General features: G+C 37.2%; 1 protein-coding gene across 1 annotated transcript; it reads left to right on the top strand.

Moving 5' to 3' along the window:
- The first annotated feature begins 860 nt into the window (after positions 1-860).
- On the top strand, positions 861-16,636 carry LOC135470876 (uncharacterized). The gene is made up of 21 exons (XM_064749924.1): positions 861-966; positions 1,474-1,570; positions 2,428-2,625; positions 3,062-3,195; positions 3,826-3,934; positions 4,338-4,495; positions 5,121-5,243; positions 5,560-5,671; positions 5,941-6,116; positions 6,487-6,597; positions 6,869-6,949; positions 7,576-7,699; positions 8,051-8,224; positions 8,713-8,934; positions 10,700-10,815; positions 11,178-11,256; positions 11,572-11,763; positions 12,194-12,436; positions 14,298-14,534; positions 15,102-15,182; positions 15,871-16,636. Exons 1-21 carry the CDS (start codon positions 937-939, stop codon positions 15,984-15,986), a joined length of 2,913 nt encoding a protein of 970 aa, XP_064605994.1. The 5' UTR covers positions 861-936; the 3' UTR covers positions 15,987-16,636.
- The last annotated feature ends 1,575 nt before the right edge of the window (positions 16,637-18,211 follow it).

An 18,211-nucleotide genomic window follows, 5' to 3' on the forward strand; every position in this document is an offset into this window, starting at 1 on the left:
ACTTCGGGGAGCTAAGCTTCAACGATGATTAAACTGAAACAACTTTGTTGGGAAGGTTGCCTGAATTGGAGACGCTAAGCCTGTCCAGCTTTCCCAGTATGTTTATCGATGACGCGATTCCAGAATATTTTCGAACGTTGTCGGAAAATAAGCATAAAATTTTCTTATATTTTTCTTAATATCTTCATTTTCCTTAAAACTTTATTCTTTGTTTTATAATACCTTTTCCTTTAAATCACTTGGTGATGGCAGGCTTCCGATCCAAGATTAGAGATTACTATACATATAGTGGTTTACTACAGTGATAGATCAACAGATAGACTTAAAGAAAAGTATGCAGTACGTAGGCCTATAATTGTTGCTCTTTCATCCCACATTTCTTTCTGCGTTTTACATTATAGGTGTATCATGTGTATATATACACAGCATCATGAATACACCAGAACCACTCTGTGTCTTATTACAGAGACAGCGATAAAGGCCGAAAAACTTTGCCTTTCTCTGCATGTGAGGTTAGTATTAATGATAGGGTTCGAATACATATGTCAACTTGTAAAAAGACAATAATGTTAGGTGAGGAGTCAATCTCCTGCCTATGAACAAAAAGTCAAATGCACTGATCAACACATTATCCGTTGTCTTTAGAGGTGTGTTTAGCTTACTACACATGTATACCGATGTAATCCCCACCCCTCGACATAGAGGCTATATATTGAGCTGGTGTGTGTCACGCCGATATGTGTATCTAGAACTAGAAACAATTTAATGTACAAAGATAAAGACCGGCAGACCAAAGTGCTAGGATGCGCCTGTACCGGCTCAACCAGATCAAGATAATTGAATTTGCTATCTTAGCGGCCGATATCTGGTCCGTGTACATGTATGCTGTGCTGCTGAATGTAACGAGATTGCGGTAAACTCATACAAAATAACACCATGTCCCCGACATTTGCTGCCATGGTGAAGGTAGGTCATATAAATTCGCTATTTGCACAGTACTTAATACTTCAGTTTTACAACTTGTAGTTTATGATAACAGTTTACATCACTTTTTTGTTGCCTGATTCTATGCTTTGTGCCACTGTTCTTCTTTTTGTTAAATGTAATCAAATTGCTAAAAAGACACATCACATAATTTGCTGTGCTAGCGTTATTCTCTTTGGCACCGTCTTGCTCTATAAACCCCTGGACGGGCTAAATGTATACAGAGAGATACTGAACAATACGCATAGCGGTAGCAATCAACATAGCCTACGGCTAATTTGTAGAACGGGGCCAAAATGTAGGCATCAAAACACAAAACACTGAATGCATGCAATTTATGACGAACACATCAAAACAAAAGCATTCTCATCCAAATGTATATGATAACCCTTGCCTTAAGGGCAAAAAACATGTTCCTAAAACCATACGAATACACTTTCCTGTTACAGTATCTTTTTCATGTAATTATATCATAAGATTTCGTTGCAGATGATGTTGAGATGGTGCATTGCCGCGCTTCTTGTTTGCAATGGTTGGGCGGAACTGAAAAACCCCTATTGTGTACCTACCCAACCAGGAACAGTGGGTAAGTCGTACCACTAAATATTGTCTTAAGTCTGTGCTTATAAATATTTGAGATTAACAAATACGATTGTCATCATCCAGCTGTTCACGTGTGCACATATACTTCTGCTTGGTATCCATTTTACTATATTAATGCATTTGTAAGTTTGCCATCAAATGTATTTGTAATTTGTGGCTAAAATGGAGGCAAAGTCGGAATTTAGATTATACATACATATTCATTTTGATTTCACTGATCTGTAGATAAAGCGGTGAATGAAGCTGTTTAACAGTTATGTTCCATTGACGGGGATGCAGAACATTGCACTAACCGAGCCAGACAGGTGTTCATGTCAAATTAACATCTGTTGACGATATAGGCCGACAAAGAAGGCATTTTTTCACTTTTAATTTACAGATCGAAAAACCTTTCTATTTAGAGTTCAGTTTAGATATTCTGAAGAACATGCTGCACAAGTTAATGTTGTTTAGTGCATATTTTACCGAATGACGTATAACTGATAGGTTTAAACAGGTCTAAATGTTCTAAATGTTCCAATGTCTGAATATTCTTCAGTAACTTACCAAAGATCGATGATTTACGCAGGTCGCAAGCAACAATCAATCAGACAGTCAGTTCTAATGACGATACAATATTCTGTAGAACCATATACTGCCGGTGAGAATGGCGCTAATCAACAAGTAATCAGTCAATCAGTTCTAATTAGGAAACAATGTTGCATAAAACCATATACTGCTGGTGATTCCTTTCAGTAAGTCTATTTGTAAAATCTTTCCCAGATGGCTCCTTACAACCGCGATAACGGGTATATGTACGTATCTGAACTCACGACAGGCATGTGTGTATGTTTCTTTCAGGGGGTACCGGCCCTTCACTGCCCTCTCTCCCCAACACCTTTCAAACAATAGTGGAGGCAAATTTCATCAACACACAAGTTTCGATGGACGTTAAAGAATACTTTGATGCCACGGCTAACAGGGGTGCTTATGTCCTGAAGACTGGTGGCTCAGAGATATTCATGGTGTATAGTTACGATACCAACGAGCTCTTCCAAGGTTCACGGGTATGGCAATAAAAACCGATCTGTATCGATGATTAGTGTTTTTACAACAGTTAGTGCGTAAGACAATAATCTGAAAGCAGGCCTCCAGTTGGTCTCAGTGAAGACATCTAACAAGGACTCTAACGGTTAAAGTGTACTCCAAGAAATTTTAGCGTAACACGCCTTTCAGTTTAATTCTTGTTTGCCCTACAATCTGAAACACAAGATTTGAAATATAGACATTAGCAAAATTTAAAGTTAGCTAATTGCCATCTGTGATCAGAAATGCCCCTGAGGCAGTGGACTTTCCTGTTATCAATAAATTGCCCAAATTTGGGATTTATCATTGCAAGAATTATGATTATTGCTTTAGCCTATTATTTAAGAAGTAGTACCATGTTAGGAAAAGTTCTGAATGATCATGAAATAACTGATGTTATTTATTTCAGATACTATGATATGCAAGACAACAAATTTGACTGGCAACGCAGACAAGTTTGTCTTCGGCGAAACGGACATTGACGGCGCTCCCCACATCTTCACTAGCAACGGAGCAATGCGATTTGGTAGCAAGTTTGGAGAGGTGAAAAAAACGTAATATATATATAGCTTACAAACATAGATCAAACTGGTTATCAACGTCTTCCGGTTATATGCTGGAGCCTTATGTATTCTACTCCTGTATAAACCAAGATCCTGCTTTTTTATTAGGCATCCCAGAGGCTTGGTCCCTTTCATTGTTTTCATGTGATTGTTGATGAAATTTCGATGATAACACAGCATTTTGTGTATGTATAGACCAGTGAATTCAAATGAACTGCAATTAACATCACCTCCTATCTTTGCCAAATTCAGGTTAAGCCATGGTGCTAGGGAATGTCAATTGCTACTTCTTATGAGTTTACAGGAAAAGGTGAACAAATCGGACAAAACGCTGACACCTTGCAAAAAAAACAGTGACATTTCTTAGAGCCAACTATTGTTGTAATCCATCATGCGACCCTTTTTAAGTAGTTACCTCCAGGCAGAAAGGTGGAAACGCCATGTTTATCCAGTTACCCGTTTTATAAAATTGTCGCGACGTCAAGCCCTTTCATTGTGGTGATCACTTCATAATATGTTGCGCCAGGCCCCAGGTCACCAATAGCGTATCTTCTGTTTGGAATTGTGATGAAGGACTCATTTTGCATGTGGGTTTCTCTTTTTTATTCAGAAATACATTGGCCAAGACCAAATTCGTGGAATAAACGTTGACCACTGGCAAGCGTGTATCTACTGGGAATCGATAAAGGCTTACTTTACCGTTGATTATTACTTCACAAGTAAATGGATAGTTTGTACAAAAGCATTAACAATGAAGAAATAAACTTTCAAAGGGTTCAGTAAAACATATCGAAATATACATTTAGATATTAGCATGATTTTATTAAATTGTTTAATTTTTTTAAAACGTGTTTATTATTTCCTTTATGAAAGACTTCATTCAGCATAAATTGAAGGAAGAAATTAAGGCCAGAATGTCCTGTTTCAGTCTGAGTGCACTTTTGAATGGCACTTATATCGTTGATAAGTATACCAAGGAATAACTTGGAATCCTCTGTCTGGTAGTCTTATTATTATAACAAAGTACCTCTTTATATGAACCAAAGTAAATGCCTTTTCCATGATAAATTACACAAGGAAATTGCATATGATTCATTTGCGTTGTTTTTGGTGTTATTACAGTGAAAAACTGGACCGCCCCAATTCACCAGTCCCAGATTCCTGTGAGAGCCTGGGTACAGGGTGTTGGTATTGATGTCGATGGGCATTTACACGCTTTCAACCACTACTATGACTATTTTGCCTTCGCCCCGGGCATTTCTGATCCCACCGTGTTTGAGGTAAGACAAATTCGGTCGGTCTAAAATAGAAGTTTGATCTAAATGATAATCATTACAAAATCATAGATCATTTAGCAAGTACTTACATTATAATAAGGGGGTAATAATGTTGATAATTGACATGGGGGGCTCCGTGGCCGAAGGAGTTAGCACGACAGCACGGCGCAATGGGGTCGCTGTGAGTTTCAGCTCATGCTGGCTTCGTCTCCGACCTTACCTGGAAAGATCTGGCGGCATTCTGCGGATGGACGTGGATTTCCTCCTGGTTTTGCCCGGTTTTCTCCAAGCATAATGCTGGCCGCATTGGTCGTATAAGTGAAATATTCTTGAGTACGACGTAAAACACCAATCAAACAAATAAATAATCGACATGAAAAGATATCATTATACATTAATGTCTTTATCTTGCATGAAATGGGTGAGTTTAACCATGTATATGTTTAATGCCGTGTTACACGACAAGTTGTGCAATGTGTAAGTAGCTGTAAGGTAAATCTGACATAATTCGCATGTTTAGTCTTTTTCTTGACATACTCTTTGCTTCATATTATACATTGTCCATACATACAGTTTGCTTCGTATGTTAAAGTTGAAATCTCATAATTTGTTCCCAATTTTCATTAAGACTCCAAAAGGTATTGTGTGTCCAGACCGCATTGTTACTATGGACGTACCCAAGCTGACAGGGCAATACTCGTACAGAGAGGAAATCATCTTCCCCAGCGACGCAGTCCTTCAAACGGCAGACGTAAGACTGCATTGCTCTCATCATGAATTATAGTTGTTGTTGAGTGGAATGATGGTTTGTAGTCGAAATAATAGTACCGCAGTAGCATTCTCAGGTACACACATATCTTTACAACGCATTTATTAACGGATTCTCCATCTTGACGTTAAAATAAAGGTTCATTCATTACCGGTAACTCAGATACTTTAACATATCTTCGTCAGGAAGTCATGGCTTCGAATTGATCTAATCGTATTTCATTAAATATTATATTTGCCGTTGTGTATGCACCCAGTAAAATTCAGCGCTAAGTTTCGTTTTCACACATCACTTGTAGGTGTGGTATGATTCTAACTACAAGCTCGTCCGGTATGACTACAGAACTGAGGAACCTATGTCGCCATTTTACACTACAAACCCACTTTCGGAAATACACGATTACAATACAGGTAAAGATTTACCCCGTTATATAACAACACTACTACGACTGACTTTACTTGTATAGAAAGGCGCAACATCGTACTCCATTTACCGTCTGATAGCAATTTATAAAGTAGAATCTGACAATGATAATAAGAAAAACTAAGAACAATAAAAAAAATCCCAGAACAATGTTCTCAAAAATAAGCTACTGATAGCAGTTTAGCAGGAAGTCACAAGAAAAGCAGCATTGTAATTGATGAAGTATAATATCTGAAGTCATGTTCTGAAATTTTAGGTGTTTCCTACGCCATCGACAAGGTACAAGGCAACTGCACCATGACTCCTCTGGAAAACAACAGCTTTGATGTTTCCTTGAATTACTCACAGACTAACCATGGTCAGTATGTGGAACAAATGCGTTCATCTCTCGGCCTCTTCTACTTGGATGACAACTATTCCTACGAGGGGCAGGTAATTTTGAGAATTTTGTGTTTCATTTCTTTTCATTTGTATATTCATTCACGTTAAATAAGTGTGTTCTTATGACACAGATAAGTAGGACAAAATCAGTATGGTATTTAACGTTCCCAAGGTTTTTATGCACACGTATTTTATTCCGTTCAACTCTGATATCTTATATTACTTTTTCATAATAGTTTGGCATTAAAACTTTTGAATTTATCGGAACCATTGAGCTACCTTTCCTGATTTTAAAATACGGATTCTTATTCATTCTTTACATATCTCTTGTTTTTATGAACAAAAATGAAAATCTCACATTTACAAGAGAAACGGTGTTTTTTTCCGGTTGGATTATTTCAGTGTAAAATTTAATCTTCAGAGAACAATAGCTGGCATTGTGTGTGACGTCTTCATTTCTAGACGAACCGACTTTATTCCTGATCCCAGTTTTGGAATAGTCAACTCAACATTTGAATATTACTTCTTGGCGGTAAGGTAACACATTTGCTAATATATTTGTGACAAGCCAATAGACATCATTTGATCTTTCCCTACCGTTGAATCGTGTTAACGCTAAGGTTTATCTGATTGCCATCCCATATATAGTGCCTTATGGTGTACATGCATGTTAACACATACATGACAAATTGTTTTCCGACCGATTAGTTCCTCAGTGTTTTAATACACGTAACTCGTCCAAGTCTGCTTCTCTTAGTATAAAGTTGTGCTTTTACATGCATTTGACTTTCTTGTCTCTGTAGGAGGATTGGAGTGAAATTGCTCAAACAGGACTGGATGAGGGAACAAGGATTCCCATTCGACTGGAAGTCAATACATTTGACGTATGTTTATCAGTGGAATTGATTAAGTACATGTTCTCTAAAATCATTTTCTTGTGCGTTCGTTTAAAATCTAAATCCGATTTAGGCCTATATCACTTACAAAAGTGTACCCACTGAATTCTTTTATCGGCTACCAGTTATCTGATGTACATCATCCTTCTAACTCTGTGTTGAGGACTATCGATAAAGCAATGTATCACTGTCATCAAGATACCTTGGTCCTTTTAGGGTCACATGTTCTACATTTCTGCATGCACCTGAAGTACCGATGAGAATTTCTGACGTGTACATTGTCTTCAAAAGCATGACTTCAGTAATATGTAATAATTATTTTAGCTATATTATTTCTAACTTTATGTCAGACCTTAATCGTTACAATGCCTTAATCATTGCTTTTGCCCCCAAAAATTTTAAAAATGTAAAATCACGCCAAATGGGGCTTTGAGTAACTACAGGATTAGTGGATTGATTTTGGAATAAAAAGACGGGTGGTGAATAGGGACGTAAATACCAGAAAAGACACAGTCCATTTGTAACGATCTTTCTGCGGTATATGAAAACGTATCTCATCTTTTATGTTTGGGCCATGATGTCAGCAATTAATAATGGCATTTCTGTTATATTAGGACGGATATTACGCTGTCTACAACTTCTTTGACTTTGATCAAGAGCATCCAGACTTGAATAATTTTGACATCACCCCGTGTTTTAACCAAGATCAGCGAATTGACATGCAAATCACATTTCCAGGTTTGTGTCATATCGGCATTCTGTTCAGTTTATGTCATACAGATACACATATTTGTGTTTTCCTTTTTTTAAACAAATGCATTCGTGTTTATTCTAAGTTCATGTACTACGATTCTTATAATGTGATTTCCATTTAGTAACAAACGTATCCTTATTTAACCATGTGTGTTTCAAATTGTTTATCTCTCTTTATTTATTGGTGGTGCAAGTGGGTTTATCAGGCCTTTGAGACAGACAAATTGACACATTTAGTCTTAAACATGAGTGAGAAGATAGATGTCAGAAACATGATGATCAAATGATTTATCAAATGACGTGTGTATTCTTACTTTTGACTTTCTGCTTTATCAGGTGATTTTGTTGACGACGTGGAGGACCATCTAAAGTATTTCGAACTGGACACACGCTTGAAAATTGCTGAGCTAGCCAACATATCCCCAATACGTGTACAGCATTCGTCAGTCAAATACAATTATGGGACTATATTTTACAGAGCAAGTATGTTGGAGACCGCACCCCCTACAGGTAAGACGTGTTTGTCATGCGCACATATGGCCTTTTACGGATTACAGATTTGTGATTTGAAATATTCAGTGTTTTCGTGCCAATGCCCCTTAATCATGTGCCATATTTTTACCTATCAAGCTTGTGGAAACCAGTCTATATGTGCACCAAATACATTTTAGCCGTACTAAAGGCGTGACATCAGTTGTCTGTCTTGAGCTCTGGTGAGCTCATCGTGGCGAGGTCAGTTCCTGATTTTTCCCTCCACTAATTGTCCAGCAACCCGAAAGGTAGTATGACTAGATACAGTGGTAGGGTACGCGACGCCAAGAGGACGTTTTGCTCGTGAGTGTTTGTATGCCACACGTAGGAAAGTTCTTCAGTAATTTGCCAAAGTCTTATTCCTGACACTCCGGTTTCCAGACTTCATAAACCTTAACTGCTATCCAAATAAATCAACGATCTGAAAATTCCCTTCGTATGCTTATTCTTTCCCTTTTTTCTTTCAGCAAAGTTCCACAAATACTCTGGACAAGTGTTAGAATACAACAACGACAAGACACTTACTGACGTAGCCACGGAAGACGATTGTTCGTACCTGTGTTTGAGTGAAACGTCCTTCAACTGTCTTAGCTTTGACCTATGCCCGCAGAAGAGGATCTGTTACCTGAGTAAACTGGCTACAGAAGACGGTACATTGGTTGGCAACGACGTGTGTAGTCATTATTCAAGTAAGGGAATACAATATATAAATACATTTAATAGACAAGTTAATAAATTAGTTTTTATACAAAGGTGAGCAGATACGGGTATGAATTGGTTTCTCAAGCTTGGTTGAAGACAACACAACAAAAAAAACTCTGTACATAATTGTTAATTTACAAGCTTTCCACACTAACATGTCACCAAATTTCTATCATATCTAAATACATGCGATCCCTCCATCAAGCTCACATCTGAAACGGAATCAAATGGAATTCCTCCTTTTCCCGATATTCTCATCACTAACAGCAATTTCACCATGACAACAACTATCTACAGAAAACCTACCAATACTGGATTGTATACCAGAACCCTGATGAATAGAGCCTGGCACCTCAGCAGCTCATATGGATTATTCCATTGTGAGGTACAACACATTAATGCTACCTTAATACGAATCCTATACACTACCGACATTACTGATCGAACTGTGCCACATTCGTGAACAAGGGACTCAAACCGAAACATGATATATTAAAATATTTCGAAACAAATCTATAAGGTTGCCCTATCTTGAACCTATTACAAATCAAATTCGCGGTGATATAATTTTTTTAACAAATCCATTTCCTGTGTAAATATTGTTTTAATTACTAAAAACAAATGTGTCTTTTTTCCCTTACAAGGACAAGGCAGATTGTGAACTGAAAAACATAGATGTACATAAAATATGTTGTGGTGAATGCTCTGCTAGCTATGTGGACAACACATACAGACACACCCAGGATAGATTACTTGAACATGACATTAGTATAGCTCCCATCACAAATTTCCTGCTGTTGGTGGCCATCGTCTCAAAATAGGTCACAGTCCTTTCAATCCTATACATAAAATTCTTGCGAAAACATAGCCTCAAACACGCACGTTCGTGTGACCCACGTTGCATCACCTGTCAGGTATCATGAGTAGAGCGCGCGCTGCACCTGTGTGACTCGCGTCAATCAAGTGTCGTCTGGAAAAATTGTCTGGCTACAATGTCAGAGAAACCCTTCTGCCAGATAGGCACAAGTTTTGCTGAATCAAGATGGTTTTCTCTGCGGCAGACAAGGAATTGGCCACCTTTTCAAGTAAAACAAGGTAGAACATCATTTTGAACATGTCCGGAATATGCTTTTTTGGACTCTATTTTGATTTTGGTCCCATGAACAGAAATCTTAAAGGATGAAATTGAAATTTGGTTTGTATACTTAGGACATAATGGCTTTTGAGTGTGTAAATTTTTAGAAGCTGACGTAAGAGGGTTTCGGAAATATTGAGTGTCGAAGTTCGGCCCATTTTTTTTATGCCCACCCGACATACCCTCACTATGTTTACAGCCATTCATAGCATGCAGTTGTCACTTCCGTAATGATGGAATGATGGAAGGTTGTTTTTAACAAACATATGACGTTACTAAAAACTCTAAAAGTATCAAGTTTCTTTCAATCTGTGTTAGACTAAGGCCTTGTCTCAGGGGCATATTTGAAACGAGGCATATTGTCTCGTTTGGCATATTTATTCAAGTATTAATGTGGTAAACAAGAAAACCTTTGCCAATTCGGCTTATACGGTATTGCGTGCGAAAAGGTACCACGTGTGTAATTGTGCGAAGATTTTATATTGTTCGCCCAAATATAGTCAGTCTGATGTGTAATTCTGTCTTATAGGTTATAAAAAAGGCACTTTGGTCCTTCATTCAACATGACTACTTCATTTCATTTAAACTTTGTATTATAATACTTTTTCTTGCAACAGGAAATGTTCGTGCCAGTTATATAAACGAAGTATCCCTGTCTAACGCCTACCTTCTTCTCAAAGACAATGTCTATCGAGATATGTTGACCATTATTCTGTCGTTAGGGAGCGGAGAGGTATGTTACCTAGTTATGTGACTGTTAACCAGCGTACATTAAGTTTTCTTTGCAAAGTCGAATAAAAATACCCAAAGTATTTTCTTCCCAAAACATATATAATGCCTGCCACTTTCATTTTCTCATTGTTTTCCCAAGTGACGTTGGTGGTTATACAATGTAATAATACTGTAGCATGGCCGTTTGATCCGGTCATATTTCTTTTGCCTTTAGTCGCCATCTCTTAGAGTTGACCTTTTTTAGAGTTGATTATTTTATTCCTTGATTAGGTATTCCTAGCGGCACCATAAACAGTGACAGTTTTCATTGTAAGACAGGTTGCTGTCTAACTGATCAAGTTTGTGATTCTTTTTACTCTTCAGTCCCAAACGTACGTGGCAAACAGCATACGAGAGGACATCACTTTGCCTGATAATATAAACACACGACAACTTACTGGGAGTGAGTTTTACAAAAGACCATATTGAAAAATAAACCCGCAAATAAACCAGTGCATTATCAAGCATACCTTAAGCAGATTATAGCTCCTAGCACCATAGCTTAAGCAGAATTATGTAAAAAGAAAAGACTGCAGTGATGTTAAGTGCAGTTTATTAAACGTCACTGGCATGTGCGTTATATTTGGATTAATCGAAGCTATCAGTGATGCATTTGCTAATTTATACGCATTGGTGTATATTATGTACTTATCTCTTACAAGTTCTTTTTCTTTTTTTTTTTGTTTTAAAGTTTTGGCTCTCTCTTCGGTTTTTGCAGATGATAATATAAAGCAGTTTTTCCCACTTCGCAACTTCTTGTTTCTTGGGAATGCCGACAACGTTTTAACACAGGTGTCCGTGGATGACTGCGCCACCGCCTGTGTAGACGAGGACCTGTTCGTCTGCCAGGCCTTCGAGTACAACTTTAACAACGCCCGTTGCGAGCTGTCCTCACGCCATCCCTCACAAAGTACACGTCTTGTAAAAAGAGCTCAACAAATGGATCTGTATATAAGTGCGTTTTGTTGTTGATCCACAAATATTGCGTAACGCTTTTAATCTGATACCACAATTTCAAACTTTTTAATTTCATTAATCATAATTGATAAAATGGTGTCGCGCTCACGGATTACCTTTTCCTTAATAAAGATTTATGTTTCCAGAATGATTATAGTTAAACATTCGTAAAATTGGACATGTCAATTCAAGTATATCCCAATTTCAAACATGATGCAGACAGTGCTGTCTGGAGGACACTAGGAACTAATTCTGTATTTTAAAGATGAAGCGAGTGGGTATCGTTGATGTACGGACATGGTAACAGTAAACATTCTGATGCAGTGACTATGAATACTATACCAATTCCTCTCACCTTAAGCCCGCCGTTCTATTACTTCCAGGAACGTACATGCACAAGTTCACCAAGGTACCGGGCACTGTAATGCTGGGACAGTCTGACATGGTATACCAGAAAGTGGTCTATTCCACCCAGTGTGCCAAGCTGTGTGTGGACTTACACGAATTTCCATGTAAATCATTCGACTATTGTCCGGACGAACAGGCCTGTATTCTGGGGCGTACTCACATGCTGGATATACCCGAAGAGAACAAACAAGCTGACCCAGGATGCGATCACTACTCAAGTAAAATATTTTTTTCCATCAAAACACTTAACATCTGACATAGTTCTTTTACTTTTAAGTTGATCAATAAGGTTTTAGGCGTTTCTGTGAGTCTAGTGCATGGACCTTTGTTGACTCCACTGCTCATACAACATACGCTCCAGTACAGATTACCGATATTTCTCAAGTGCTGCTCTTCAATTTTCGGAAATACTATCTAGGCAGAGGCAATAAATTCGAAACTGTGAACTGCTAGGGAGATTGCAATCATTTGAGAATTTTTTAAGAATCATTACCTATGCTAAGACAGTTCGGCCGCCATGTTCGTGTGGCATTTTCCATAACCTTGTTCTGCAAATAGCTGACCTGTTGCAAAAACGATGCTTCCATGATTTAAAGTAAAAGAAAGGTAAAATATGAAGTAAGGTTGATCATATAGACAACTGAAAACTATGCGTAAAAATATTTTCTATTGATTTTTTTTCAGTTTGAAGGGTGTTGAAAGGCATTCAAACATTTGAATAGTAAGGTGGGCTTTGTGAGCCATATTGACGGTACCTAGGAACTCTGACGTAACATCACTTTTTTTTTGCCTAATGTTCACCAGAAGGAAGGAATTCTTGGGAAAATTATTTCAGTAATTATTTACCCATAGGTAAAAAGAGGTATTCCAACATTCGGTGTTGTGATTCAAGTTGGAAAAAACTTTATGTGACGTTAAAGTTCCTAAACTCTGAGAGTATGGTCCATAAAGCCCACCTTAGAATTCAAATGTTTGATCACCTTTAACTCTCAGCAAATATCTAAAGAAATAAATGAAAGCATATTTATGCACAGTCTTAAGTGGTTTATTTAGTGATGCCTACTTCGAGTTTTAGAGGTCTTTACCTTTAACGAAAGATTTGTCAACAGCCAGTTAGAAAGTTACCTCAGCAGCCATGTGTATTTTACCTCATATGTTAACTGGGCGAAGCGTCTGGATTAGTGTTTCTACACGCAGCCCATATCATGATACCCATGCTGATAGCCTGTATTGGGCTTTCAGTCGAAACAGTTGGCGTGGGCATTAAATCATTTTCTTTAAATGAATAATTGATGGAAAATAAGTAAGAAGAAGAAAAACAATTAACACTACGTGTATATCAAAACTACCTTTATATATCTGTTTGGATGTTTGACGAAATTAAATGAAGGACAATGTTTGGATTCTGTGGTGGGCTATTTTGGCCAACTATAGGTGTCAGTTATGACATAACATCATTGCTTTCATCCCAAATGCCGTATTTATCTTTGGAATAGCTCTTTTGTGCATAAGAAGGCATTACACTAGTAAACGCACCATGATTTAATTTAAATCAAATTAATTAATTAACAAAAATATAAACTCACATCACTGTCAGTCAGTGTTATTTCCAGGTATTAACTACGTTTCATTCCATTAAAAACTCCCAAAAAATAACTGAAGTATAGTTTTATTTTTTAACACAGATGTATTCTTGGCTGGAGTAGGATTAAGGCTGTTTACAAATATTTTACTTGTAGTGTTAATACTTGCAGTTGGAGGGAAACTGTCGCGAATAAATCTTTTTGGTAATTTCTGTTTAACTGGAATAAGGGTTTTTCATCTCAACAGCTAGCTTGCAATGGAGTATGAAATATATTTGCGTGGTAATCGCTTTTGTTGTTTCAGTGTTCTTTATGATCATCAATGTACAAAGCAGTTATATGACAAGACATGCTTGTTGACATGTGCATGTTTTTCTGTCAGTCTTAACCTAAGATGTTTCCATGTATATTTCTATCTGACTTAACCTAAGATGTTTCCATGTATTTTTCTATCTGTCTTAACCTAAGATGTTTCCATGTATTGCTATTTCAACAGGGAATTACTTCGATGATTTCAAGTTTATGTCGGGTAAGGAAGTTGCTCTGAAAAACAACATGATTGTTGAGGGCGTGACACTGGCAGAGTGTTCAAAGCTGTGTGGCGACCAGGGCGATTCCTGTATGGGCTTTGACTTCTGTGGCAACGATACCATCTGCCGAATTACTTCGGACAGCGTCAAGAATGTGGGACAGGTCACAATATTGGATTCATCATATTGCGACCATTACGCCAGTAAGAACCTTATAACATTGATTCGGCAACATATCTGTATCACAGATGATGCTAATAGCCTAATATATTCTCAGTCTCTCTACTGTGGTCAGAGATCAAAGATGTGTAACTTACATGTTTAATATTTAATAATATACCGTTTAATTTATCATACAAGTGTGTTTTAACGCACCAAAGCACAAATTGCTTATTCCACAGTATTATTCCAAAGTAACTCCACCAAAATTTCAACATTTTAGCATGTCATTTTCAAGAACAACCTCCAATATTTCGTTAAAACGACATCGGCCTAAACTTGAAATATTTCTGTAAATGTCATAAATCTAATAGTGAATAACAATTATATGAAGACGTCGCCATTTCTTAGAATCACTCTTTTGCTATACAGTCGGGAACCAGTCAGTGGAAGTTCAGCACCTTTAATTCATATATACATGTATAACATCTGAAAGCCCATTTCTACTGTGCAAGATTTTGTCTGGTTCTTGAATTCAATGTTGTCTTACCTTTTCATAGTTTCACGAAGGTGCTATTCACACAATTTACAATACTAGTGTTTCATTCCAGGACAATACTACACTGATGGATCTAAGGTTACGGCCTACTCGGTTAAAAATTCGCAAGATTCCAATTTAAAATATTCCGCCGGTAAGTCAGTTTTACCTTAGCGTTTATATACATGTGTTTGATAGAATATTAGACACGAGTCTCAGCACTAGATCATATTTTTAGTGCCTTGAACTCTATTAATGAAACAGATCGCCATGGTATAAGTGAAAAAATTTGAGTGTAACATTAATAAACAATCAAACCACTAAATAAATATGGTCAGCATATAGCGGTTAAACATTAACCGAGAAGTTAAAAGGATACTTTCCATTTCATAACATTGAAAAGGAGAAGGGCAAACCTCTAAACAGACCGTCTGTCACACTGTGATTACAGAAATGCAGCACCGGGGAAACAAAGAAGACAAAGAAGTCTAAATGTATCATTTCCTTATTTCTGGCGAGACAAATAATGTATAATCTATCATCAACTTTATTTGTATATCAATAAATAGGGCATCATTTCTTCTGCATGGCATTCCAATAAGGTACCGCCATGAAAAGGTTGACATCGGAATCAGTCTGCACTATAGTTAAAAGACTGTTACCTAAGCAAATAATTACCTTAGATATGTCATAGATTGGTACACTATTTCAGAAGTTTGTGTATACCGTTTTCCTTTTTGATTTAAAGACTAGCCGTTGTTTTTTCCACCGTCTTACTGTCTTACTGTAAGAAAAATTAATAATTTTTGTAATATCGTCTCCCTTTTACCCTTTTCTTGTAGGAGCCATGACTGGTTTGGCGTTTGGTGTCCTCATTTTCGGTTGTCTGATAACACTGGCGGCCGCTATTGCTTTTAGGAAATTCAAAGCTCCCGCTCCATCCCCAACAGAGAAATAAACGAACATATTAATTTATAGCAATCTTTTGATTTTCTCTTACTTCAACTTTGTTGCAAGTGTATGTGTTAGGATCTTGTTGGAGGCGGTATCTAAGGATTTCATTTGAATAGATGATTCTTCAGTATTGTGGCACAGGCGACATGAAGAGACCTGATGCCTTGTTTGTGTACTTAGATGCAGATCTTATGCTGGTATGCATGGTGACCATTGGGAACAGAAGACTTGCCTGTAGAGATTGCCTTGAAGAACTGCTTCAATCAGTATTTTAGTTTTGGAATCTATTCTGGGTCTAGTCATCCGATGAATAGAAATCTGCTAAAACAATGAAGAAGAAATCTTATGATTGTGAGAATTAATTTCACCTCTTGTCACCTTGTACTTAAATGTTTAAAAGTGGCGTTTTTGTAACAGCTTGCCAGATGTCTGCTAAATGAATTTTGGCAAGCTTATGAACGTCGAAGACTACAATGTACGATCTAGTCTTCTACAATACTACATTCAAAACATTTATGTTTTCAAAACTTCATAGGCATTTTTCCAGATAACCATGAGTCCATGCACAAGTAGTAATCCGCACATCTTTATGAACTATCTCACTTATTTTACTGCTTTTCTGTGGTTATAAAATAACAAGCTGCAGAGTGATATGAATGATTAAATGAAATGATTACACTTTGGTATAGACTGTGTGCGTACTTTTTTAAATTAAAGACTTATTATGTCATCAGTGTTTGGTTGCAGTTAGTGTGTTTCTTTGAATTGGAGAAAGGATAAATGACTGAATGGCGAAAAGATTTACTGTTTTATGGGTTTACAAATTCAACATTAATAGTTACATTTAATCCAGCATTACGCTCAAATTTTAGGAGCGCAGTGAAATTGCCATAGTGATAATTAAGCTGTTTGCTCAGAATTATATGATGTGTGATCTGCTGTATCTTTGATGTGGAACACGTTTAAGCAGACAGATGAACCTTGGAACTTAAATCCCATGGAGATAATCCGTCTAAATATGACGAAATATAAACTCGGAAAGACACGTAAAACACGAAGCCATCACTCAGGCAACATTACAACATATTAATGCAGGTGTTAAAGGTGTTGTGACAGTGGTTGATGTTTTTGGCTACACTAGTGCGGGGCCCATTTGAGAAGTCACCATTGCCTAATTTGCAGGCGCAACTTTTCGATATTGGTACTCAACACTGTAAACACCCAACAAGTATGAAGTCAATCGGATGAGCGGGAGAGGATGAAATGAAAGGACTGGCATATACAGATTGTGAAAGATATAGACGTACAGAGATCCATTCCTTTATAGTTAGAAAAGGAGTTCCTAGTGAAATATATCAGATTTGTATGTGGCGTACAGTCTGTAATGGCCATAATATAAATAGAAAAGAACACAATTATACAACCAATACCTTAAATGAAAGAGCTATACTTAAGCTTAAATAAAATATCTCAATTTTCTGTTAGTAGTAGTTGTTATTTGAGTATGTTAAGTTATTATGTTATGGCACCTACCAGCTGCACATCCGATAATGAAGCCGATAATGAAGTGCCAGTTGTCCAGTTGATGACCTTTTGTCTCTCAAAATACTGGTTGAAAATATTATCTCGGCTTCCACGTAGGTGGACTTATTTGGTCTGCTTACTAAAATCTCACCACACTGGCCAAAACAATACGAATAGCCCTGGTATGCCTTTGGGTTCCAAAGGGTGTTTGTCTTCATGAAGATGTGATATGAATGAGATTTGATGTTAAACCTGAGCAATATCTCCTAACCGGTGTGCATCAAGAAGAGAGGTCATAGACTTCACTCATGGAAATGACAAGCCGGGAATAACTTTACTAGGGACCATTTCCCTAGTAAAGATGGGGTGTAACAGGATATACAAAAAGCTGTACCCTATCATCACCAAAATCAAACTATTTTATCTTCGAGGTATAGGTCGCTCTTTTTATTTCACCATGACAATGTATTTATCTTGGGCATGTATTCGGTAGATTAGCTTATTTTTTTCTTTTCTGCGAAGTAATAGTTACAATTATTAAGTTATCTAACAGTCCCTTGAAAAGAAAATTCCAGGAAAAATAGTGCCATTGTAACTATTTTCAGGAGATAGTATCTCTTGGTGAAGACATCACATTTATTAATGCCGGCACCACAGACATTTAATAAGTTAGTCCAAACATGTCTGTATAAGGTTAGTCTTTTG

Source organism: Liolophura sinensis, chromosome 7, assembly GCF_032854445.1.
Source record: "Liolophura sinensis isolate JHLJ2023 chromosome 7, CUHK_Ljap_v2, whole genome shotgun sequence".
NCBI lineage: Eukaryota > Metazoa > Mollusca > Polyplacophora > Chitonida > Chitonidae > Liolophura > Liolophura sinensis.

What these genes read in the sequence shown, in the direction of transcription:
- LOC135470876 (XM_064749924.1), top strand. Translation starts at nt 937, where the DNA reads ATGTCCCCGACATTTGCTGCCATGGTGAAG. An exon ending in CGTGTGTAGTCATTATTCAA is followed by an intron (nt 8,935 to 10,699) that starts GTAAGGGAATAC and finishes TTCTTGCAACAG; the next exon opens with GAAATGTTCGTGCCAGTTAT. An exon ending in CAATTTAAAATATTCCGCCG is followed by an intron (nt 15,183 to 15,870) that starts GTAAGTCAGTTT and finishes CTTTTCTTGTAG; the next exon opens with GAGCCATGACTGGTTTGGCG.